At 36.6% G+C, this 25,051-nt stretch overlaps 1 protein-coding gene across 3 annotated transcripts in view; it reads left to right on the top strand.

Annotated features, from left to right (window-relative positions):
• ZC3H7A (zinc finger CCCH-type containing 7A) overlaps nucleotides 1-24,974 on the top strand; it is a 27,084-nt gene extending 2,110 nt beyond the window's left edge. For 2 of the 3 annotated variants that reach the window (XM_057367292.1, XM_057367291.1), the window contains exons 2-23: nucleotides 4,533-4,636; nucleotides 5,864-5,903; nucleotides 6,666-6,863; nucleotides 7,397-7,555; nucleotides 9,125-9,205; nucleotides 9,292-9,333; nucleotides 10,141-10,168; nucleotides 10,683-10,963; nucleotides 12,610-12,817; nucleotides 13,761-13,825; nucleotides 14,594-14,786; nucleotides 16,420-16,581; nucleotides 17,197-17,393; nucleotides 17,631-17,728; nucleotides 18,363-18,544; nucleotides 19,072-19,148; nucleotides 19,690-19,823; nucleotides 20,284-20,389; nucleotides 20,841-20,949; nucleotides 21,531-21,664; nucleotides 21,996-22,159; nucleotides 22,986-24,974. In XM_057367292.1, coding sequence (XP_057223275.1) covers nucleotides 4,569-4,636; nucleotides 5,864-5,903; nucleotides 6,666-6,863; nucleotides 7,397-7,555; nucleotides 9,125-9,205; nucleotides 9,292-9,333; nucleotides 10,141-10,168; nucleotides 10,683-10,963; nucleotides 12,610-12,817; nucleotides 13,761-13,825; nucleotides 14,594-14,786; nucleotides 16,420-16,581; nucleotides 17,197-17,393; nucleotides 17,631-17,728; nucleotides 18,363-18,544; nucleotides 19,072-19,148; nucleotides 19,690-19,823; nucleotides 20,284-20,389; nucleotides 20,841-20,949; nucleotides 21,531-21,664; nucleotides 21,996-22,159; nucleotides 22,986-23,175 — 2,916 coding nt within the window. In that variant the 5' untranslated portion in view covers nucleotides 4,533-4,568 and the 3' untranslated portion in view covers nucleotides 23,176-24,974. The remainder of the gene's footprint in view (nucleotides 1-4,532; nucleotides 4,637-5,863; nucleotides 5,904-6,665; nucleotides 6,864-7,396; nucleotides 7,556-9,124; nucleotides 9,206-9,291; nucleotides 9,334-10,140; nucleotides 10,169-10,682; nucleotides 10,964-12,609; nucleotides 12,818-13,760; nucleotides 13,826-14,593; nucleotides 14,787-16,419; nucleotides 16,582-17,196; nucleotides 17,394-17,630; nucleotides 17,729-18,362; nucleotides 18,545-19,071; nucleotides 19,149-19,689; nucleotides 19,824-20,283; nucleotides 20,390-20,840; nucleotides 20,950-21,530; nucleotides 21,665-21,995; nucleotides 22,160-22,985) is intronic. The other variant, XM_057367290.1, reaches the window with a different exon arrangement.
• The last annotated feature ends 77 nt before the right edge of the window (nucleotides 24,975-25,051 follow it).

The raw sequence follows: 25,051 nt of genomic DNA, 5'->3' as shown, positions 1-25,051 counted from the left end.
TGTTTGTGTCAGTGGCATCTCTCGAGAAAGCAGTTTGGGTGTAGGTGCACGAGTGCCACTGTTCACTTGGCTCTGTCGAGTCTTTCAGCTTTCTTGTGCCCCTAGGGTGGGAATTACACGTGTATAGCTTTTAGATCCAAATGCCTGAATGTGTTATGCTTATTGCTGCTGGTAGTGGTGCAGGAGGGAGCAGCAGAGATAGGCTTTTGCTTTTGTAGGTGAAAGAGATTTATCCTGCCTGCCTATTAGTTATCTATTCATTTCTGCTGTTCTGTCTGAGTCTTGCTCGTCTCTTAGCAGGATTCGCTTTGTTCTAGGGTGTAACTTCTCTGGAGTGCAGTTTTCCTGTATAGAAACATTGCTGAGCTATTTGTAGTGGTGTTTTATACACAGGCTGCTGGTTTCACAGCTTCTTACCAAAGTTTTGACATTTAATGATGTAGATGATGGGTTCATGCCTGGCTGAGTTGAGGGGGAGAAGGCTGATGCTAAAATACAGAAGGGGTCTTCTCCTGGTGTGATTTTACTCAGTAATTCAGCTGAACCACCGAGGCTGGTAGAGATCTATCTACCGCAATATTGATAAAATTTTTGATGTGCTTTGTACTGTACAGAGATCTAATTTGAGATTTCTGGAACACAGTAATTGCGTTAATAGTGAACTCGGTGATACATGGCAAGAAGATSTGCTCCTGTAATTTGAAAGAACATTGCTATATGCTGTACTTGCCTTTAGGTTTCAGCTCTGTGGTGAGGGAAGTGCACCAAGGACCAATGAATTCCAGTTGTTTTCAGAATTTAGGCCTGAAGGTGGAGAGAATGCTCACTTGATGTATTTGTAATAGCCAGAGCCATGAATATCTGTAACAAACAATAACAGAATTATTTGGTCAGCTGAAGGTTATTAATTCCCAGGGGGGTGGCTCTGGTCCCCAAATGATGTTACACATTTTTACAGTATTCTCCATTCATCTCTARGTAAGCAGTGTGCAAACTCTGTGCAATAGGAGAAAGGATTGGTCCTGCCCAGTTCCCAGTCCTTTGGGACTGAATTTTCAACTGGGGGAACTTGTGTGCATGGGAAATTGAGACAGTGGCTCTCTGGTCCTTTCTTTATCTTAGAAATGGAAAGGCTCAATTCTCCTAAGTTTTGCATCACGTGACCTTACTTTTCACAATAGCCAAGGCCTGTATTCCTTCTACAGAAAAACTTGATTCTCTGCATTCTGTATGAATTTATTCGCTTCTGTTCCAGAAATTTGCTTTGCAGAGATAGTCTAGCAATTGTATTCAAAACCCTTGTGCCTGAGTATGACACACCCAATGCTAGGTATTGGGAATACCCTTTAAAATGAATCTTGAATGCCTCAGCAATGCCAAAATACAGAAAAGAAAAGAACTCTCTCGCCATATGCTGGAAGAAGAGCAAATAACCAGTAAGAGGCATAAGTGGCTGTRTATGAGAGAAGCAGAGATGTTCCTGTCTGCCTGCACTGGCACAAACCTGTTGTCCTTTGTAGCTCCTGTTTGTACAAGTGGMCCAGCATCTGTCAGAAAAGATGTCACTGGCTCCTGGCAGTTTACTTTCTGTCATTTGGCTTCTGCTTCTGGGAAACAGGATGAGTTAAAGCCTGTGGTAATGATATAACAGGATAAATGGGTCTTTAAAATGTTTGTGTTTGTGTTTAGGCAGCTTTTTTTATCTTTACARCATTTAGTAAATTGAGCTTGTATTGGTCTCGTAGCAGCAGTTGYAGATATACTGCATTTAATGCAACACTCAGTTCTGTCTGTGATGTTAATTTGTGATACATTAATCTGCTTTTTTTTTTCAACCTACATACTATTTTTTTCTTTTCTTTAGCTTGTTTATCTCGGTGAATTGCACAAAGAATAAAACAACAGTACAGGCTTTGCTTTTCTTGTGATATTTCAAGCAACACAACAGCATTTAGACTGTGTAAATGTATGACGTACCTAAGTTTATTTTTCTTTCAATTCTGTCTCTGCAAATGGAGGAGAAAAGCTGTCGTTAGGTGGGGGTTTTATMTTGGAAAGTGGATGTATGACATTAAAAGGCAAGACATGGTTGTCATTTGTCTTGGATAGAACAGGGTCTAATGTATTTCTTACTGCTCCAGAGGATCTGAGGAAAATTTGGGTGGAAGAGATACTGTTACAGGTGCCATCCACAGCAATTTAAAATTCTCTGCTAAACCATCAAATACTGGGGCAATTTGATTGTCATAGTATTTTAAGGAAAGATAATTTTTGCCTGAATATCTTGTGGATGCAAATGAGTAGGAAAAAAATAGAAGACTGCTTGGAATAATAAATTTCAGCACTCACATATGTTCATCACTTGCTAGCTATAAGTATATATGTGATGCTAGTTTGTGCAATTTCCATTAACTTTATTGTTGTGGAGAAACTGGGTCTGCACATCCTTCAGTATAGCAAGTGCACACTGATGTGTTGAACTGCACAAGTTCAATATATCATTCTTAAATGTTTATGTTAGAGGTTATAAATAAATGCAGGTATTACTGTGTTGGACTTTTCTTCATCTCTTTGCAAGTTGGGGTGGAATACTGRAATTTCTTAAAATTTGTAAASCTGATTTTAATATTTGCCCAGATMATGGCATATKCAAGACTCTTGTGTGGCAGGGTATTACATTGTCAGTTGTTAATTCACAGGACTAAAATRTGTTTTTCAAAGCTTACTTCTGTGGGAAAGCGTGTGCTAATATTCCTGCTTTCTTTAGTTAATGTGAGAATTCCTTATTCTTACAAGACTTTGTTTGAATTCTGAAATCTAATCCATGATGCCAAATAAAATGTCCTTTAGGAGTTTATATTTTGATTTCTTCATAGATATGCTGTTATTTATTAAAACCTTTATCATATAATAAAATAATCCTTTAATATAGATGCCAGAAGCACAGTGTATATCATTARCTTAGGGAAGAAAAGGTGATGCATAAAATGACATGAAAAACAGTTTGTTCCTCTCTGGAGAGTAGATTACTGAGGGTTATTTTTATATCCAAGCAAGCAGTATCTGAGAAATTYGTGTTGGTGAACTATCACAGCTGTCCATGATATTTATCTAAAGCCTGAGTTTTATTTTCMTGGTTTTTATGAAGCTTGCTCTTACTAGAGGTCACAGTGGGAAGTGAGGTGAAATGGGGACCTTGGAATGCTTCCAATAATTTGTTTAGTGAGCTTAAGAAAATTTCTCATTTTTTTGTGCTCATTTTAGTAATGTGTTACTATAGGACTAACTGGTAATGACTTGAAGCAGTCTAGACATTTAAATTCATTTAAGGGGTTTTGAAAAGGTTTTTAAACATTATCAGAGCTGAAAAGTCTTCAGTTYGTTTCCTTATTTCAAATCATTCAGAGAAAGCAGGGCATCTCCTACAGCCTGTTTTCTGTCCTCAGCTGGGTTTCTGTGGAGTTTGCTGGGGGTTAGTTTGTTTTTCATTTTACTTTGTTCTCATTCTTTGCAAGTGATGTGACATGGCAGCCTGGCACAAAATACTGGCTTTTTTTGACTTAGTTTTGAAACTATCAGAAATGTACTGCGTGTAGTTCAATTTTTTTAAACTGTGAATTCCTACAAAAAGTAATTTCCTTCACTTCAATTTCCTCTAGCTAAAAGCCTTTTTTGGAACATGAGTATTTTCAGAATAAAACTTTGGCCTATTTATCTTTTATTGCAAATATAAGTTGTATTCTTACATCACTTGGGCATAACCATGTACAGTTGTGATAGCATGTTTCAAATAGCCTTATATTTACGGTTATACAGATMATTTTAGCTTGAATATTGTATATTCAGTGAATTAAAGAAAAAAGTCACTGATTGAGACAAATTAAATTGAAATGTCAAGCTGATGATTGACGTAATACAGTTTTTCAAGTGAAGTAGGTAGTCTTTGCTATTGGTAAAGTGTCCAAAGTTTTCACTTTGGCCGGTTGGTAGATATTAATAAAGCAATTGTGTTTGCTTCTAATTACACCTTAGTGCTTGGGGGTGAGGAGATGCTTTGGGATTTCATGGTAGCTTTTTCATCTGTTTGGGTTTTATTAATAAATATACCAGGATCTTGAGTTTATTTCTGCTTCAACAAGCAAATAAGTGTAARGCTCTTAAAACAGGACAGTGTGGATCTTCAGCTCAGTTTAGCAGTAATGCGTGAAAAGCTGGGCTTGTAGCTTGGTGTAATTACACTGACAGGACTCTGCATTGTCTGAGGGAGTAAGTGGAAACCAAAGATACACTAGAAATTGGAAAAAAAAGTTTTCTACAGAAATGCTGTGTAACTGGACGCTGACAGAGGGGGTGCTGGTTGTGACCTGGGGCATCTTCTGTCACTGTGGGCACTCCAGTTGTGTCAGGAGTGGTCTCTGGTGCAGAACCACCTTTGTACAATGGACTTGGTGTTGATGTGAGAGTGGATCCTTCTGGTCCAAATGCACTCTGATACGCATTATAACAGCCATTTATCTCTCTTCCTTTTTGAGGAGTGGCATATCCGAAAAGTGGATGTTCAGGATAACATGTCCAATGTGTCKGAAGAGAGAAGCACTAGACAACAGGACATTAAGAAAGGACTCCAGTTTATAGAGTATGATTTTGTGGTTTTTATTCTTGTATGCTCATTCACATGTATATTTATATATATTTTTATGAGATGGATAGCTCTGGGAAGGTCCTTTTGCATTTCTCCTCAGAATATTTGGTAGTACTAACATGCTAAATAGGGAGCAGCTTTAAAGAAAAGACAGCACTCTTTTTTTCCTAAAGAGAATAAATTGAAKGTGAGAGGTTATTCCTTTTCTGCCTTCGAAAAAAAATCAGCATTTAATCTATTTTTTTTGTGGGTAGAAAATGCTGCTTGCCTGAAAATCCACCTTAAGAATAGCTACAGCTAAGACCAGGTACTGGTACTGGAGGGATGCTACTGAAGGGATGGGTTTGCTTGCCACTACCTTTTTGAACTTTCTGGAGCTAAAAGTTCAACTATCGAGAAATCATCTGAGTATTTTCATTTGGGCCAATGCCCAAATTCTTTTGAATTCTTTTGAATCCTGGCTGTCTTAAAATAATTTTGAAATTTCATAGTAGTCCACTGCTCCTATAAGGCATTCTTTGAAAACAAAACCAAACAAAACAAAACCCCAACCAACCTAACAAAAACCCATTATCATCACAAAAACAACCAAAAAAAAAGAGAAAAACAAAACAAAGAAAAAAAAAAACCCACCCCCCATACCATTTAAAAATTATTTAAGTACAGAATCTCACTTAATCTGTATGGAAAAGGACTCCTGTTCTTCTTCCTGGAAATACGTCTTTTCTGTGCTAGAGAAAATCACTGTTCCATGTCATACAAAAGAACTCTTAAGATTCCTGTAGTTGGTATGACTTAATTAAAATTGATRTGTTTTTTTGACAGATCATTTGTCATTTTATAGTACTTACAAGAAGATTGCAGTTCTCCACATCTATGATATGGTTCTGCACAGTGCAGGAGAGGAAGGAAATTGCTTTTAAACAAACAGCATTGAAATAGAAAACTCTCAAAGCATTGAAAACCTTAATACATTTTGAACAGTAGAGTTCAGACTGTGTAACTTTAAAAGAAGATGAGTCATTAGWAATAAGAAAGCACAATTTTAAAATCAAAACTCATCTACAGAACTCTTCCTTGTWCAGTGCAGGCTATGGGCAAACATCAGAGATTTGCCTTTTGCAGGAAGCAAGGCTGCTTTTGCTGAGAACCAGCATTCCTCAGTGTGAKTCCCTTTTAAACAAAATGTATAATAAGTGAAGTTTGTCATTTTTTTTCTAGATCTACTTTGCCCTATCCAGGGACRCAAGAGCAATATGAGGTAATGAAATTACTTTTTAATTTCCAGAGGGGTTTTTTAACATGGACCTATGTTATTATAGTTACTCTTGGTTTTAGTCATCATTTAGGTAATGATATGGTATGAGTGGTAATTTAAAAAGTCTCAATATTGGAACTGGACAGCTGCTAASATTATGATACAGGTATTCAGACATTTGGGTGTCCTGAATACGCTCATACAGCAGTTCAGATGAAGTCTTTCTCTGCTGGTGTTGGCGATAAATTTGGGGCATTAATTGAATAAAACAATGTGCTATTCTGAGTGAAGTTCAATAGTAGCACAGAAAAAGTAAGATAAAAGGACTTCAGTCACGTAAACCTACAGAATGTATTTTGTTTCTGTATGTGTTATGATTTTGCATAATTTTGGCTTGTATTTTCGGACTCATCTTTAGTTCTTTTTCCAGTGSTAGGTGATTTCATTGGATTTGAGAACATATTAGATAAAAATGCAGTCGTTCACATTTTGATGTGAACCATTTTTGCAAAGCAGCTTTTGTGTTCTGCTTTGCCAGTTGCTATGGCTGCTGCTTGCTGAAAGAATATATGGAACATGTATATACAGCTTTGAGATTGTCTTGGAAAAATGTCAGAAGAAAGACACTAAGTAGGCAAAAGTTTTGCATTTCACTCTTAATTCCATGAAGTTGCAAGTATAAATTTTCTATTAAAAATTTTGTTTGGAAATAGGGAAGAYAAAGAAGAAACTGCTGTTGATGAGTTTTTCTGTTCTTTGTTCCAGTTATTTATACGAGATCTTGTTAGAAATCTTTTTCATGAAGGAAATGATGTATATCGAGAAGGTGATTGGAGAGGATCACTGAGTCATTATACAGAAGCTATAAACATAGCTGATTATGCTAATTCTGAAGAAATCCATGTTTCTGATGAYGTTTTAGAGAAGCTGCATGTGAACAGGATCGCGTGTTTTTCAAATATGGTAAGCTTCCTTTTTAACTAGGATTTCTGCAGAACAGGATGCAAACAAGGTATGAAGACACAAAGTCTAGTGAGTGAAAAGCTCTTGATGGTGGTTTGAGGATTGACATGTTTCAAATCATCACTTTGGCACATTCTTTACAATCTTTTTTACAAGTATAATCAAAGTATTTTTAGTTACTAATACTAGAATTAACATAAAAGAGACATACTGGGCTTGGAATTTGATGGAACAGTATTTTTATCCACTTACACTGCTGACTTCACTCAGTTGGCTTCTTTCTCTGTGGAACAAGATGGCTCTTGTGAAAAAGCTAAATTTTCTTTGTAACTGTTACTGGATTTTACATAATGATGGGCCTGCTTGTTTTCAGTTGCCTGATTTGGTGACTTAGCAAAACTCATAAGTGCAGTGTACAGTGGCCTTGGTGAATGTTTGAAAGKGTTTCAATACCTTTGCCTAACACAGTTCACATTCACTCTTTCCATGATAATGGTTCTGATTAGTGTCTTTTTTATATCTTCTCCTCCTAGGGATTGCATGAAAAAGTTCTAGAAGACTGTGAGATAGCACTGAGATTGAATGAAAACAATTTCAGAGCTCTCTATCGGAAAGCAAAAGCTTTGAATGAGCTGGGAAGGTATAAGAAGGCTTATGATGCTGTAGCAAAATGTTCTCTAGCTGTGCCACAGGTGGGTAAATTGTATGTTGGTGATTGAAGTTTTGAAACATAAACTTATATCAAGACCAAGGTTRTTTCTTCCTATTTAGGGCTTTTTAATGGAATAAAATACTTCTTATTTCTCTGAGCATTATTTTTACTTGTGGAAGTGCAGACTGATGGCAGAGATTACAGTCCCCAAGCTCAGTTTGTCATGTTAACACCCAGCAGAAGAAATGCAGCAGGGATCAAGTGCCATGAATGTTTGCAATAAGCATTAGAACCACTGAACTAATTGTTTAAAATTCGCTRTGATATGTAGAGAACCCCACCATAATTATAATGCACATTTGTTCTTTTGCTAACTGTATTTTCCAAGTGTTCAGTAACATTCTTACCAGTGCACTGTCCTCCATGTGAATCACTTGCTGTGCCCCTCTGATTCTGGGCTCTGTGTGAGCAGGCAGGGTRTGGTGTAGTAGGAGATGATCTGCAGACTGAAATGCTGCTCCTGAGGATCTGGTTTCCRTAATTGTTTGTGTGGTTGGGTTGTAATGTTTTCTTTTATTTGTCTGTTTTTTTTAAGAGCTGGATTGCATCATGTCCGTTCCTGCAGGGCTTTAGTTACATCCAAAAMCAAATTGGTTCTCTGAGACCCTTCATAATGCAAACTCAAATGCTGTGAGTGAGGATGAATCAGAGATTTCACCTCAGAACTGYATTCCTGATTTGAACTTAAATGCTGATGGAATCTTTACATGCTGTGCTCCAAATAGATTGATCACAGGACAAAATACTGACTTGCTGCTTTTTCACCTTCCTGCATCAAAAGTGCAGTGAGGTGACCAAAGTGTTGGGCGTAGGTTTGCTTCTTGATAGACAGAAGGTTTCAGTTGTGTTTCCAAAACAGTTTATCTAAATGTGTAACTTTGGACTTTGGATCCTCACTTTGCACCTCCAGATCTGAATGTTTTTGCTTAAAGTTGATAGGCCTTTATATAAGTTTTATAAATAGCTTTTCCTAGCTGTAGGGCATGATCTGAATACTAAACCTTAAAATATTTTAAATGGGTAGTTRTTACAGCTGTARGACAGARGGAAATATGAYGASTTTTTAAATTCAGTGTTTGTAGTTKTATGATGCAATTCCTCCCAAAATGCAGATTTCTCATTAAATATTTGTCAGGGTCAGTATTAGCTCATATGGTAAACAGGAGTGTGGCCCTCAAGTTGTGGAAAAACAAAATGTCAAAATAAGCCCCCATCCCCATCCACAAAAACAAACAAACAAACAAACAAAAAACTCACCCAACCAATAAAAAACTTCTGTAGATTTCTCTGGTTATGGAAAGGCTTTACATTATTTTACATCCTGTTAAATGGAGAAGAAGGATACAGTCCATTTTCTGTCGACATTGTTTTTGCTTGAGGGTGGCTTTGTTTTTCAGATTTAGGTTTTACTCCTGTGTTTGTGAAAGAMTAAAGCTGAKTATGAGGCATCCTGCGTATAGGGATCTTGCAGAATGCATACTGAGATATAAACAGATCTGTGCTTGATGACAGTACATGGAAATGATGAAATTTTATTTGTATCTTTTAGGATGAAAGTGTGATTAAGCTTACTCAAGAACTAGCTCAAAAACTAGGGTTAAAAATAAGGAAAGCATATGTAAGAGCAAAGGTAAGATTTTATTTTAACATTTTACATTAAGATTTCCCTCTCTTGATACCAGCTTTGTATTTAATGAAAGTGTCTTTCCTTTGCAGCCACCCTCCTCAAATTCAGTTTCTAGTGATGTATCAACTCAGGTAAGGTTTTACATGTTCTGAATGCAAGCTGACTGTAAACTACAGGGAATAATTGTTTCATAATTTCATGATGATAAAGGGAAAATGGTGCAAYTGACATTTTATGTTAGAAGCTGTTACTTGGGATTTTAGGGTGCTACTGATCTTTCTGTTCACTTTTGCTGTGTACTTGTGGCAGACTAGGACATAAGATTATCATTCAGGTTATCTTTGTAGAATAAATGTTAACTAAAACATTAAATCCAGTGCAGTGCCTATATTTATTTTTCATGTCCTAAGGCAAGAGCAAAGTTAATGGGTTTATTTTTTGTTTTATTTAGGTGGCAGTTATCAAAATGAAGGGTGCRGGGATAAAACCCCTTTTACTATATTTGTTTGTCCAAATTTGGTCTTCATTAGCAGCTAAACTTGCATCTATCTTGCTCTTTTTAATGTGTCTGAATAGCAGTAGTGGAGTTCATCTTACAGACTTCTTTCACAGGATTATAGACAATTTAGCTGTAAATGAATGAGGGCATATAGAACAGCTCATTTAAGATACCATTTAGACTCCTTTATTCCCTGAGGTATCAATCACTTTTGTTGTCTGGTTGCAAATTTTAGTGATACTATGAGTGGATTTCAGTCTGCAGGTGGGTGCTTTATCTMAAAATTTATTTGACCTTTAAATTACCTTAGACTTCATAAATTTTAGATTTTATAAAATCTAAATTTGAAAGGTCTTACATTCTTTGTAAATATGTAATTGAAAACTTTTAATGACTCTGGTGGAAAGTGCTGAGAAGTATTTTTTTTTCTCATTTACAGAATTCTTCTGTAGAAGATATTGAGTTAGGTGAGTCTTGTGTTACATCACTACTGCTAGGGAGCTAGATATTCTATACAGATCTCGTTGTATTTGTTAGGAAAATTTGGAAGAAAATTCATCTTGTCATTTGCAAGTACTGTGGTAAAAAGTCTGATCTGTTTATCTTTAAAACTGCATAATGAAATGACTGAGCAAATCTCCTTTTGGTCTCYTCAATTTGTTATGATTGTAATTGCTCCTCTATTGATCATCTCTGTACTGTTCTCTTTAACTTGGAAAAAKAGGGAGGAGTGAATATGSCAAAGATTTAGTAAAGTATCAGGTCTGCAACTTTTCTATCTGTTTTAGCTTGAGTAATAAATAAACACTCAGCTAAAGGTACACATCCTTTGGAAGCTGAGAACATTTCATGTGGTTTTGCTTACACATTCTTCACATTTCTTYACTCCCTCACCCTCCACATTGTCAGGGTAAAAGTTATGCAAAAACTTCTCACATCTCTGAACAAAGGCTCCAGTCATTCCCATCTTACCTCTTTCAGATTTATCTGACCAGAAACAAGAGATGGTTTCTGCTGCTYCTTCATCAAACTTTGTTTCTGAAGTGTCTAAAGTGTCACCAGTACCTGTACCATCTTTACCTGCTGTCATGCCTCTTCAGATGGAAAAGGTTCCTTTRCCTTCTGCAGTGTTGGCAAATGGAGGGAATGTTCCTTTCTCTATGCCAGAAGCATGTTTAGATTGTGGAGACGGAGATATAATTATTGGTGAAGAACTTGATGAGTTACTTGATTCTGTGCCTGATCCAGATGAAAGTGTAATGGTAAGACTWCTTTGTTTCCTTTCTCAAAAGTCTCTTTATGAGTGGGATCTCGGATTTTTATCAAGTGGGCTAGTGGTGAAGTGTGTGGTACCTTCCCTAGTTACACTGAGCTGTATTTGTACATAGTCAGGCTCATAKTTTTTTGAGGTGCAGATTCTTGTAAATGTGGCTGTAAAGATAGCAAGACTGCTACTACTGCAGAAATGCTGTTATGCTGCTGCCAGTACTACTTACAGGAAGCAYTGTGGAAAGTGAATTGGATGTTTGAAGTTTCGGCTAGTGTGGGGTTTTTTGTGTACATAAACCCTCTTAGAACCTGAAGAGAGTGTTGGAATGCTCACCCTGTGGCTGTAGGAGCTATAGTTGAACACAAGCATGAAGCTTTGCAGGAGATACTTTGGCTAGGGTGCTCACTGATACCCCTGCAATCAGAGCTTTATCCAGGTCCAGCACCTGGCTGAACAGAAAAKAATCCATCGTGAGCCTGACTGTTTATATTTTTAGAAGAGATATTAGAGAAATTTAGTTATATGAAGCCTACTTCCACCATTATTCCAGATCTAGAAAAGACTGTGAAGCCTCCAGCGTTCCTCAGTTGTTAGTGAAAATGAGAGCTCTGATTGATGAGCAGAGATGTCTGAACTTATTACCGAGGTTCCTGACTCCCTGCTGTGGCCTTGCCAGTCTTTTGGATTATTTATTTTGTATTACGTTAGTATTGCAGCGTTCAGTGAGGCTTTAGCATATTCAGTTCTTCGATTAGTTGTGATTTTAATTCCTCATTGAGCTCTGGATACTGTTATAAATAYTTAAATAAAAAATGCTTGGGCTTCTGCTTTTCCATTACATGCACTTAGCGTTTTAGAAAGTATGTCAGAAATGGAGAAAATAATTATATTGAAGAGATCCTAGGAAGTTTGCCATAGTGAAAGGCAGGAGGAAATGCAGTCTTCCAAGAAAGACTGCATTCTGGTGGGGTGTAGAACTGAGTGAGTTGAACAGCTGGCCTGAGTGAACTGCAGACTGGTAACCTGGGGAATGGAGAATTGGCCAGACAAGGAGGGAGCTTCTTGGGATGGCAGCAAGGAGGGAGGGGAACCTCCCCCACTTGGTATGTCCTTAACAGAAGTGTCCAGAAGGATATGTTATTTTTCATGGGAGGAAAGAATGTGACCTGGCCTTTGCAGAAAAATGTTATCATTTGATCAGATCTGAGGAGTTACTTCAAAGCTAACTCTTAGCCATTTGCTGTACTACAGTTTGAATTATATTCTCTTTATTTAGAACCAAATATGGTTGATACCTGACACTTCCTGCTCGTCTTTGCTGTCTATGTTTTTTAACATAATTTGATGATGAAATTCAGCCATGATCCAATTGATAAAAAAATCCAAACCTGTTACTTACTTAGTGTTTGGTAACTGAACCTTTAAAGTGTTGGATCAATGAATAACACCTTGCAGGTGGGGTGTTGTTTAAGCTTTGGTAACTGTAGCTCTGTGCAGGACTGTACCTTTTATTGATAGTTTTCAGTAGGTTTATAAAAACTTTGCAGAAACTTTACTAAAAGAAACTCTGCAGCAGATTGTGTTCTTGAGGCCTTTCTTGCTTGGTGTGAATGTTCTTTAAATTCTCTTTTTTTCCAGCAAACTACAGGAGCCAGAGGACCTATTCCTGCAGGAAGTGTGGCTCCTAGTGTACCTTTCTCTGCCTCTTTGCTGGGGACACTGCCAGTTACTGCAGGATTTGTTCCTTCAGCTTCTCTTTCAGAAATCTTTTCACAGCCTTTGGCTTCTTCGCTGGAAAATTTTTGTTCACCATTAAGCACCTTTTCAATCAGTGACCCAAAAAGAGGTAAGAAATTAGTCTTAATATTTAACCTTTTATGACTGAGAGTTGTGCATGAGCCAAGTGGCTTCTCTTTTTAATAAATTAATTTTTACAGCTATTCAGTAAATTTAACACATAACATTTGATCTGTGCTAGTAGTATTTGAGTGTTGGTTGTATACAGGAATTCACAATTCACCTTTTAATAAGCCTTTTATTTCCTTGGGGTCTGTGTAGTTTTTCTGTACCTATTATGTATATTTATTTGTTTCAGGTGAATAAGTTTAAAGAATAAACAGTATTCGATCAAACTTCTTCTTTAAACAAACTTGCTCATACAGCTTAAACCATTTGCCATGATTTGGTAATAAACAAGAATTCTAAAAGGGTAATGTAACTGTGCACTCTGAAAAGATACCAGTATTACATGGTAATTCATCTAATGCCATGATTCACACTACACAGACTATAATTATGTAGTGAAATCAGGTACGTGAAATAACAAGATAYAAATAACAAACTACAAAAGATAAAATAGAGTTTTGTCTTTAATTACCAGTGTTACAGGGCCATGCTGTCTTCAGAACAAAGCCAAATTTACAAAATAAAATCAAAAACTGAAGAATCCTCTTACCCCTCCTCCAGCTACTAATTTTTTYATAGTCAGATATTGCTTATCTTCTATCCTTTTTGTACTGCACAAGTATCTTCATGTTGCTATCTGCCTGTGAAGCTACTGCTGGTGCTAATCAGGTGGTTATTTTAAGATGATTGCTTAATAACATCTCAGCCCAGATGTTTACAAGGAGCTTTTACRTAGTTAAAAAAGAACTTACTGTAGCAAACAAACAAACTTTGGTGTTTGTCAAAATGACAAACCTCTGATATTTCTCAAAAATGATAATTTTTTTTTTTTGCATGGGATGTTCTGGGGAACTCATAATTAAAACATCTTTTTATTCCTTTAGACATCTCAAGTTCAGCTTCTAGAGATGGAACACCAACACTTAACAGCAATAATTCCCCATTGTTTGTACGTATTTTTCATGTTTTTGTTCACATTAGTTCGAATGTTAATACCTTGGAGGCTTTACATAGATCTGAATTTTTACAGCTGAAATTTCTATTTTTTTAAAAAAATAGAACTTCTGCCATTAAAAGTGGGCTTTGGCTTGGAAAACGCTTGTAGGGGAACTGAAATGAATAGTAACACAAGAAAAAATTTATAGATATGGATAGATATAGATATAGATATATAAAATTTATAGATATAGATATAGATTTATGGATATATATGTATCCAAATTTTGACTACTGTCACAACCATTTTTCCATTGTGAGGAACATGCTGTAAAATACTGTTGCGTTGTAAAACAACCAATCTAAAATCCCTTACGATCTGAGTTCCAAATACTAGGAATCCTGGAGAACSGTCCTAGTAGAGGAACAGAGCAGATGCCACCTTGTGTCTGAGAATCAGTCTGGTCTCTGTTTTGCAGGCATGCTGTAATTTTCAGTCATGCTGCTGGCATTGGTATGTGGGGAAGGGTGCCATGAAGGGTGGCATCCTTAGGAGCCAGAAGAGAGTAATAATTAGCCTGAAAGAGGCTGCTGTTCTGTTCTCGTTGGCTCTTGTTTTATGCTTAGTTTGTGCTGTGTATATGGCCTTTGTGATATCTCTGTGTCCCTTCTCAGATGTGTTTTAAGTTCATATTATGGCTTTGAAGAAAAATTTCAGTAGGTTAAATTTTCATTGAAGATAAATTATATGTKTTAATTAAAATATACTTTCTTTCAACAGATAAATGGTCCTAGTAGTTTGTTTGGGTCCGAAAATTACATGGGAATTGCAGGCCAAACTAGAAATGACTTTTCCAATGTTTTTAGCAGTACAACTGCTAATATACCTGTATCTCCAGCACTGGCGGGGAGGAACCCACTGGAAGGCACACATGAGCTAAGACAGGCCTGCCAGTTATGTTTTGTCAAAAAAGGTAAGGGGCTATTGGACTTGATTAGGTCGATTTTTATTTTTTTTATTAAAAAGCATACATTTAAAATCTTCATAATTTAACATTGTTGACTTCTAAAGCATGTTAATCCTGCCTTGTTCTTTGCAGATGTAGCACGATCTTATGATTGGTGGAATATTTCAACTGCTATTTTATCTTCTTTCTTGTCTGTATTTCTTGTCCTGATAGATTCTTGATTCCTAAACCCAGCACAAATCACCACWTGCTTTCCCTGTTTGTGAGGTCATTCACATTCTCTATCCGCTTTCCTCTCAAACCCCAGGGTACTSTGAAGAATGACACCTTTGCTCAAGACTAAATAAAACTTGCAATACTCTCTCTGATTGGCCATGGGGAATTGAACTGCAGTTCAAAGTACCTGGTAACCTTCACATCCCATCTGTTTTATTGTTCTTTCAAACTAATTCTAAATCATAATCACAAGGCTTCCAAACCTGAGTAATAATTAACTTCACTGTATTGACTTAAAAGAGCTTAACCAGTATTGGTCTTTAATATAACTAATCTTTTAGGCCTRAGCTGTTGCTGTTAAACAGAGCCATCTTCTAAAGGCAATAGCTTCTATTAAAACTAATCTTAAAAATAAGCATTGTGTTGAAAGCTACAGGTATCATTGGTATTGATATACTAATAAAGAATTGTATTGAGACATTTAGGGGATGACTACTGTACCCTTAAGAACTTCTGTACTAGTTTAAAATTATTTTTACAAGAAAAATCCACTTAGTGAAGTCTGAAAAACCAKAGAATATGTTCTGCTAAAGCAGGAGCTATAAAATATTGGTGAGAGTACTTAGCATGTTCCTAGCTTCACTTTTTGTGTCARTGCATCTACTTCTTCTGTTTCTTTCCATTTCTATCAAAGCCTTTGTCTCCTGCTTTTACTACCTTTTGAAATTACCCTGTTCCRTCATCTTCTTGTCCAGAGTAAACTGGGTCATGCTCTTGTTTTTTAGTTTCATGAAGAGCAGAATTCAGTGAGCATTGCTCATTTTCAGATGCTCTTCCTGATGCCTTCAGTAGTACTATGCTAAAGAGAGAGTTTGAAGCTAGCCATATTTTTGATTCCAAAATCATAGGGTTCTGGGATTGGCATTTATCTCTTTGGAATGTGTGAACTTATGAGGTTGTTTTGTCTCTGAACGTAGTACCTCTCCTAATAAAATCAATGTTGAAGGTTAAGAGAGTCATTTACTTATCATTGGAATTAATCTGCATTGTCTTACTACAAAGAAGCAATGTAAGTTTTAAACTAGTGTAACGGGAATGGTTATTTTGGAATTTCAGAATGCAGCAATTTGCTGAACCAAAGTAACCTTAAAGTTGTAACACAGCATCCCTCCCCAAATATGAAATAACTTGTGAGTTTTTTCATGCTGAGACTGCCTTTTGTAAGTATTTGGGGTTTTTTTTTCTGTTCTGCTCAACATGATGTTTAATAACTTTTGTTTCTTCAGAGCTGCTGGTGCAAGTAGGAATTTCATACAGTGTGTTTATGTACTTTGCTTTTGGGCTTTGTGCCAATCTGTGTGTGGACATGTTAATGTTTGGTGCAATTTATGCAAATACAAGCAATTTTCTGTGACTGTTTCAGGTCCTAAATTATTGGATTACGCTTACCATCCCAATTTAGAACATAAATGTAAGAAGGATATTTTAATTGGCAGAATAAAAAACTCTGAAGATAAATCATGGAAAAAAATACGTCCAAGACCAACAAAGACACAGTATGTGGGACCATATCATATATGTAAAGGTATGTGTTATAGAGAGTAAAATGTAAATGCCTACACTCAAAGTAACTTAGTTTAGCTTTTCCATAGTGAAGTATAGAGTGAATTTTTATTCATGCTTATGGGAGGTGGAGAAGGCAGTTCTGGGTTGTTTATAATTTCAAAGGCTGTAAGCAGAGACATTAATAATGACGAGKTAGAGAACATGCAGTGTACTACTGTACTGTTCTGCATCAGGAATAATTTTGCTTTTGAGTGTTGGACGATCAGGGTTAAAAACAGCAATAAAAAGCATTTTTGTTAGACTTCCGTTGTATGAACCTCTGCTAAATAAACAAGATGACTAATGGATTAATGAGCAGCCTTTTTTCAGCAGAGGGACTGGGTTCTCAGCATTATTGCCATAGATTAGTACAGGATAGTTGATGCAGGTGAACATTAGCTGTTTTGAGTTTTACAATTTCAGCAAATCATTCAGCATAAGGTTTTGCTTTTGTTAGATTTAAGTGACCCGTTTACAACAGATCTATGAAACTTTTTTATTACAAATATTTTAAATGGATATAGTGGAAGTTTTAAGATGGAATTCCAATAAAAGCTGTGTAAAAGCAATGTCCAATTCAATGCTATCCTTTGAGATGTTGCTGCTGAAGAGGAATGCAGATACCCAGGCCATTGCACATTTGCMTATTGCCAAGAGGAGATCGATGTGTGGACGCTGGAGCGCAAAGGAGCCTTCAGTCGAGAAGCTCTTTTTGGAGGACCTGGAAAGATCAACCTGACTGTGTCCCAACTTCTTCAAGAATACCATGGATTATTTATGTTTCTTTGTGAGGTGCTGCTTTATTTCTYATAACACAGTAAAAATGGTAATAGATAATAAAATTATGTGGAAGGAAATGCTTTGGTTAATGCATGACTATTTTGTAACTTTTGAAATGGATTTTCAGCAATAATCTGGCAACCTTTAGATTAGAGACTTAGATGAAGTATTTGTTAAACTTTTTAAGGTAAAGTGTACTTTCAATTGTCTAAAATACATACTATATAATTACTTGTTTTTATATTCCAGAAATGTTTTGATCACAAGCCCAGAATAATAAGCAAAAGGAACAAAGATAACTCATCTTCTTGTTCTCACCCTGCTATGCACGATTTTGAAGATAACAAGTATGTTTGAAATACCATCTCTATAATTTGCAATTTAAAAGCAAAGTCAGTTTTTAATATTGATTTTCATCCATACCTGTTAGTTGACTTCTCTGCTGATTGACTTACGCTTTGGCAGTGTAGGCGAGGCAGACTTACAGAACAAGGTTGACAAATGTAACTAAATTAAGGTCAGCTATTTCTTTATCAGTGATTTACTGTTAGTGGTGTCTGCCCTCATCTKTGAATCTTACAGGGTTTGGTTCCCTCTGTTGAGGAAATATTGCTGCTATGAGTGCTCGGCTGTTACTGTAAGGCATTACCTCTTGGTTTAATGGTGCACTACAAACCAATAAGTACTTGTGTTAGTAATTAGATCAGGATATATACTTGAAAGTAGACATGATATGCTTTGCCTCTTGGAAACCAGTGATCCAGTTGGATTGAATTCARTAATGCTTTGCAAAAGAGGGACTCAGGGATCCCAAGAGGACTGTTTAGTGCTGTTCACTCAGCCTGGAAACGATGATCCTCATTCTGGGAACTTTTCTCACTTCCTGATTCCAAGTAAAAAGTATTTAAAGGATATTTGAATAGACTATGGTGAGGGATAGTTATTTTAAGGAATATCTAACACTGAGTCTTTTYAACACAGGTGCCTTGTACACATTCTGCGAGAGACTATGGTGAAGTATTCCAAAATCCGCCCTTTCCAAGTGCGGTGTCAGCTTGACCTGTGCAGACATGAGGTGCATTATGGCTGCTTACGAGAGGATAAATGCTTTTATGCTCACAGCCTGGTAGAGCTTAAGGTCTGGATAATGCAAAAGGAATCAGGTATGTTTGGTAAAATGCTYGCTTTACYCTGCACTGTATTGCCACTCCTTCYTTTYCTTGACTCTGAAATTAGCAACTTGGGATCAGTGCAGGAAGAAGCAGGAGCAACTTGGTGCTTCTTGGCTGCATTTTGGATAGGTTTTCTATGATACAGAATACAGTGTAGCTTTTTTAATTAGATTGTYGTTAGAGCTCTAGTACATTATGTGTAAACACTCAAAAGATTCACCTTAACTTTTGTGAACAATCTATCATTTAAAAAACTTGTATTCTTTCCTTTGTAAAAGACAGTATTTCTGTTTTGGATGCCCTCATGACCTTCTTAAGAGTGTGTGTGTATGTATTTGTGTGTGTGTATGGACTTAAATGTATATCCACGATGTAAATGTATCACGTGACTGGGTGAATATTTACATAATATAAAAACRGATGAAAGCTTTGTGATTTCAGTTGCATTCCAGTTTGAGCATGTCTGTAAGGCTACAACAGTGATAAGTATTCAGAAGACTGTTGCTCTTCCTTTACAGGTATTTCACATGATACTATAGTTCAAGAATCAAAGAAATACTGGCAGAACATGGAAGCTAGTGCACATGGATCACAGGTATTTTCATTTTTCCATTTATCTAATTCTCCAGTGACTCTGGTAATAATACTTCTTTTTGTGTGTGTTTATAATGTAGCTTATTTCAGAAATTACTTTTTAATGATCTCCAAATAATCTCTTCCAGTGCAGGCTTTCTTCAGCCTGCTCACTCAGACTAAAATGCCTGCTTTTCTGCTGTGCAACTCCTTTTTTGCTTTGCCTGTTCTGTCCCAGGTGGAACATARAATGTAAATACAAGGTCAAAGTCAGCTGCTCTAGGGCAATTAATTATCTTTTCAATACATAGCACTCCTTTGTGTTTAGTYTGTACATATCACAACTTCAGGGTGCATATACCTAAATCAGAAATAAGTTCAATTAAAAAATGCACTTATGTAGTTTGAAATGACAATCTGAGCTATTACAAGGCAGGCAGTGTTAATATCTGCTTCCCAGCATGTGTTGAAACTCCTGCCAGAGGGGTAATTCATAATTATGGATGGATTTCTTTGCAGATACAAARTACCTTTTATTGTTGTTGTTATTTTTTTGGCTTAAGATTCTTGGGAACCAAATGAAATATGGATCGCTTAATTTGAAGATGAAGTTTGTTTGTGGGCAGTGCTGGAGAAATGGTCAAGTTAGTGAGCCAGACAGAAACAAAAAATACTGTAGTGCAAAGGCAAGACACCCGTAAGTAAGATCAAACAGTGAAAATTCTACTGTTTTGTCAGCCTTTTCWAACCTCTTTTGGGAAACGAAGTTGCTCTTTAGGGAAGTGTCATAAAAGGAACTTAAATTCTRCTGTTTTCTCAGTCATTTAAAACTTGTTTTGGGAAATACGTTGCTTTTCAGCAAAGTGTCATACAAAGAACTTAAAAAAACACCCAATGTACTGAAGTAGGACAGAGTCATCTCTTTGTAGTGTGCTAATAACTGGTACTGAGAAACACTTTGGGAGCTGCCACTTTTGGTTTTGGAGGGTTTTTTTGTATTAACAGTTTTGGTCAAATTTTAATAGAACTTAGTTAAACCTTAAATATATCATGSAAGACTTAAATACAACCTGTCTGAGCTTTCCTGGTTCTGTTTCTGTACACAAATTGTGGCTTTTTKTAATAGTATTTTCTTTCATTGAATGTGTGGTTTCCAGATGGACCAAAGATCGCCGTGTGGTGCTGGTAATGTCTAATGAACGTAAGAAGTGGATGACCATTCGTCCTCTTCCTGCAAAGAAACAAGTGCCTCTGCAGTTTGATGTATGTTAACCTAAAATTAATGTTTTTGGCCAAGCAACTAGATAATAGTAACTGGTAAATACTAGTAATYGGGTTGGTTTCATCAATTCTGCAGAAATTCCCATGGGAGTTGGTAGGAAGATGTTCACAGTGTTTCTACAAAAAGCACTGATCTCATGTTAGTGCTRAAGCCCTTACTTGTCAGTGGAAGTAAATAKTTCTGAAATAATTTAATCTGTGGTCTGGYAGTGTGGTAGGAGGCAAWAAGARCTCATAGTACTTGCTTCCAGCAGTTTCCTTATTCTAGCTACATTAAATGAGATTGTTTGTAAAATAAACATTTTTATTTTTCACATTATATAAATGTTTGACTGGGAGGGGAAAGACTGTTCAAGACAGAAAGAATTTAAAAATTGTACTGGCTTCCATTCTGCTTTATATTCCTAAGGATTTTTTATAATTCATCTTGCAGTTGTGCAATCATATTGCTTCAGGCAAGAAATGTCAGTATGATGGAAACTGCTCATTTGCTCACAGTCCTGAGGAGAGAGAGATGTGGACCTATATGAAGGAGAACAGCAGTAAGTAAAAGASTAAATCTAACATTGTAAATCTTACTGTTCTGCTTTTCACTCTTGTACTTCAGTTACTAATCTAGTAATCTAGTTTCTTTTACTATCTTTTGTAGAGAAACTTGCAGGTGCCCTTTTCTTTAAATTTAAATAAACCCAGACTGGGCATTCAAAAAGAGTCTTAAATAAAAATAGCTGTATTGTGTATTTGTTGYTTGCTTTTTATTTTAACAATAACTAAATTTACCAAGAACTGTAGCACACATGAGATCAGTACTTTGAGATTCAGGTGTTGAGATTCAGGTGACTGCAGCAGCTCAGTCATTGTCTGTACTTTGGGTGCCCATTCAGAAACCTGTAACCTTTTGCTGTCCCCTCGATAGGCACAGAGGGTCTTGGTAAGTAGCCAGAAATGCCTGTTCCCCTTGGGTCTTTATCTCTAAACTGTGTAACTGTCTRCATTTGTTTCCTTGCTTTTTTTCTTACATAGTTGGGGACTGAATTATGCTCACACACTCAGTCGTTTATCTAGTGTTCTCAAACTCTTGCCTTAATTGCTAATTACTTATTTTAGCTTCTGCTCTCATTAGTTCAAGACTTGGAGCAGTTGTATGAAATATGGCTAAAAACTCAAAAACCAGAAAAAGGAGATGATACAGCTGCTCAGGCAAACAAAGAAAATGGGAAGCAAATTCACATGCCAACTGACTATGCTGAAGTTACAGTAAGTAATCACAGTTATAATCATAAATCCAAGCATGTGGGGTTTTGTTGGGCTTTGTTTTTTCCCAGTCAGTAACTTAGGTTGTTTCCCTTATTTTCTTGGTGCTTCTTTAGACCATAGCTAGCTACACGAAATCTGACACTGTACATCAGTTCTTCTAAAGCCAGTGGAGATCATAAACTTTAGGTGATTGTTTCAATAACTCTATCTGTTTAGGTAAACAATATTCTGCAGGTCAATATAAAGGAAACATTCAAAATGTATTAGGCGACGTTCAGTGCTTACAGCATTGAATTCTTAATGTTTTGTTTTCAAATTCCTTGTAAAACAGGTGGATTTCCATTGTTGGATGTGTGGGAAGAACTGTAATAGTGAGAAGCAATGGCAGGGTCACATTTCTTCTGAAAAGCATAAGGAGAAGGTTTTCCACACTGAGGATGATCAAAACTGCTGGCAGTATCGCTTTCCAACCGGATATTTTAGCATTTGTGATAGGTATGTCTTTTTTAAGATGGCAAAAATGCTGAAAAATGACGGTTCATGTTTAAATAATTAAGGTTGTTACTAGTTTGGACAAACAAAATTTCTAATATTTCTTAATTTGCATACACCTTTTAACAAGAAATTAAGGAATTGACAGTATTTTAACATGTACTGTTAGAACTCAGGGAGTGACAAGGTGCCTACTTGTGGAACCAAATAAATGYCTGTGTGATGTTAATGAAGGGTTGCAAATTCATTGCAGGTCTGTGAATATTGCTGGTATTATTACAATTYTACTTAGGCATCTGCATATTAGAGCCCAGGAACAGTACCTAGCTGGACAGTGATACTGGAGTTTTAAAGCAAGTAGAAATGTTGTTAGCATCCAACCAAATTTGTTAAAATCGAATGTTTGTTACTAGAAAATATTTATGAACATGTGGAAGAGAACTTCCAAGATCTGTTCATTTTCCCCATCGCTGATTATGTTTTGCTGCTCCCTTTCATTTTTAAGTGCAGCCTGTTTCACCTAACTGCAGTAAATTGTTTTGTAAATCTGTTGAAAATTCCTTCCACTGTTGGAATCCTTTTGGAAGGCTAAAAACTTGGGAATCAGCATTCTGGAGTTTTAAAGTTCAGTTTGCTGGTACAGATATCTTTGTTACTCCATTTCCAGTTAAAGATTTTGAGTGYCTTGGAGATCTTGAGAAATTGTGTAGCATAGAAAGCAAGGTACTTTTCATTCACAGTCATTTAAAAAACATGATGTAAAGAAAATTTAGACACAGTGTGATCATGATAATTCTATAAAAACACTGTTTAAAATCTGTCTTAACAGATATATGGCTGGTACTTGCACTGAAGGAAACAACTGTAAATTTGCCCATGGAAATGCTGAACTCCGTGAGTGGGAAGAACGAAGACAAGTTTTAAGAATGAAACTCAGCAAAGCAAGAAAAGACCACTTGATTGCTCCCAGTGATAATGACTTTGGAAAATATAGTTTTTTGTTTAAAGATTTAAACTAATACTGAGATGACACATACATGTTATCAACTGGAAGCATAAACCAGAAAATTTGACAATAATCAAAAGCATGTGACAGAAAAGCTGCAGGTTTTCTGCTTTTATTGGCATACATTGTTCCTCCTGAACGCAAAGTATGGTAGATTTAGGGGGATTGAGCAGACCTGTCTATGCTCTCATGAAACAGAGTGGTGATTAAAAAAATCTGAAGTATTATGTGCTTACTCACCTCCTGTTGGACAGAAAGTTAGGAAATAGAAGGGGGAAGAGTGGTTATAATATCTAGGAAGCCCCCTAGTCTCAGACCTTCAGTTGAAAAACTTTAAGGTATCAAGGTATTGCAAAAGAGWGTTAGTGAGCTAAGAAAATGATGGATGAAAATTCTTCAGATCTTTTAATGGAGAGGATTTGTTTAAAACAAAGTTTGCTACTTATCTATATGTAGGTTGCTAAAAAGGATTTTCTTATTAAAGATTTTAAACAAAATAACCATTTAACTGCAATATACGTTGAATGGGTATTTTTCTCTATTTGTATGTTTCAATATAATTTACTGAAAAAGGATCTTGGGAGGAAAAAAGTATTAATTTTTGAAAATGAAGTAGTTAAAATTCTGTTTCTTGGTCTTTGCTGTTTAAATGATGATTTTGAAAGATTACACTTGTATGTCAGTATTGTGTATTATTGTATGGACTAATGTTGCCTGTAATAAAGAGAATTTACACAAAGCTGTTTTCTGCATGTAGCCTCTCAGGATTGAGATTTTGTAAAAGCAATGATTTGCCAGTTAGCAAAAGCTTTGAGCACCTGTAGCTAAACATTTACTGAGTTGGTATTTGTGTCGCTAGCTGCTTGTTTGCAGTTTTCTGTATTGTCATTAGYTCATGGCATTACTAAAGTAACAGAAATGGCCAATAAGTTGTGATKTAGACAGGCAGTTTGGAGCTACATGGTGCTGGGACACGTTTTCACCCTTGGCCATGGWTGTAAACCACTGCCTCAGCTGCATGCTGGATGGTGCTTCCTCTCGCCTTTCCTGCAGAGCACAGGAAATGGAAAACAATTTGCAGGCTGAGGTGACTCCTGACTGCTGAGCCTTTGTGCTTGCCAGTCACTGGAACTTCTGTTGTGTTTTGGCTTCTCTGCAGATCCCACTTTCAGCTTGCTTTATGTGTTCGCTTATTTACTACTTTTTTTTTCCCAACTAAGCTGCTTTCAGCCGTTCATTCAAAATAACTAGAACCAGGTTTCTTCCCTCATCTGCCCCCCCTTCCCCCGTTGAGTATTTTTCTCTGTTCCTGGTTAACCTTACATAATTAGAAGAGCTTTAACAATGACCTCAGTAGTTCGAATGTAGTCATTGGGCATACATTGTGTATGTAAAAAGTGTTGAACCAAAGTTCAATGATACTCATACACTACGTGAATGYTGTGTCCCTTTCACTTCACAAAAGCACAACAAATTTGAAACCAACACCTTACCTGTGCTTCAGCCATAGCTTGTGAAGTGACTGCTTCTTCCAGGCTGGCTGCAGTACATTGGAGTACGAGATTAGCTTGGTGCTTGAAATACCACCTGCTGCAGTGCTGATTTCTTTACAATGTTTGTAATAAAGTGAGCGTRAGACAGAGTACTATGGACGCTGTTATTTGTGTGACAAAACCTGATTGTATCGTGTGCCTTTCTGAATTGTTTTCTCAATTTTATGCTTTCATTGTTTAATGTAAACTGCTCTGTAAATCATTGGAAATAATTCTAGACAAAACTAAACATGACATCCTTGTTCTSTAAGGCCGGTGTGAAATCTTTCCTGGCTGCGGGGTGGGCCTGGTGGTGAATAGCCGGCGGRGAGGCTCGGGGATTATTCACCCGCTGAC

This window comes from Malurus melanocephalus, unplaced genomic scaffold (assembly GCF_030028575.1).
Source record: "Malurus melanocephalus ecotype Western Australia unplaced genomic scaffold, MMel_1.1 scaffold_77, whole genome shotgun sequence".
NCBI lineage: Eukaryota > Metazoa > Chordata > Aves > Passeriformes > Maluridae > Malurus > Malurus melanocephalus.
The sequence above is the reverse complement of the archived record's forward strand: the minus strand, read 5'-3'. Positions and strand labels throughout refer to the sequence as shown.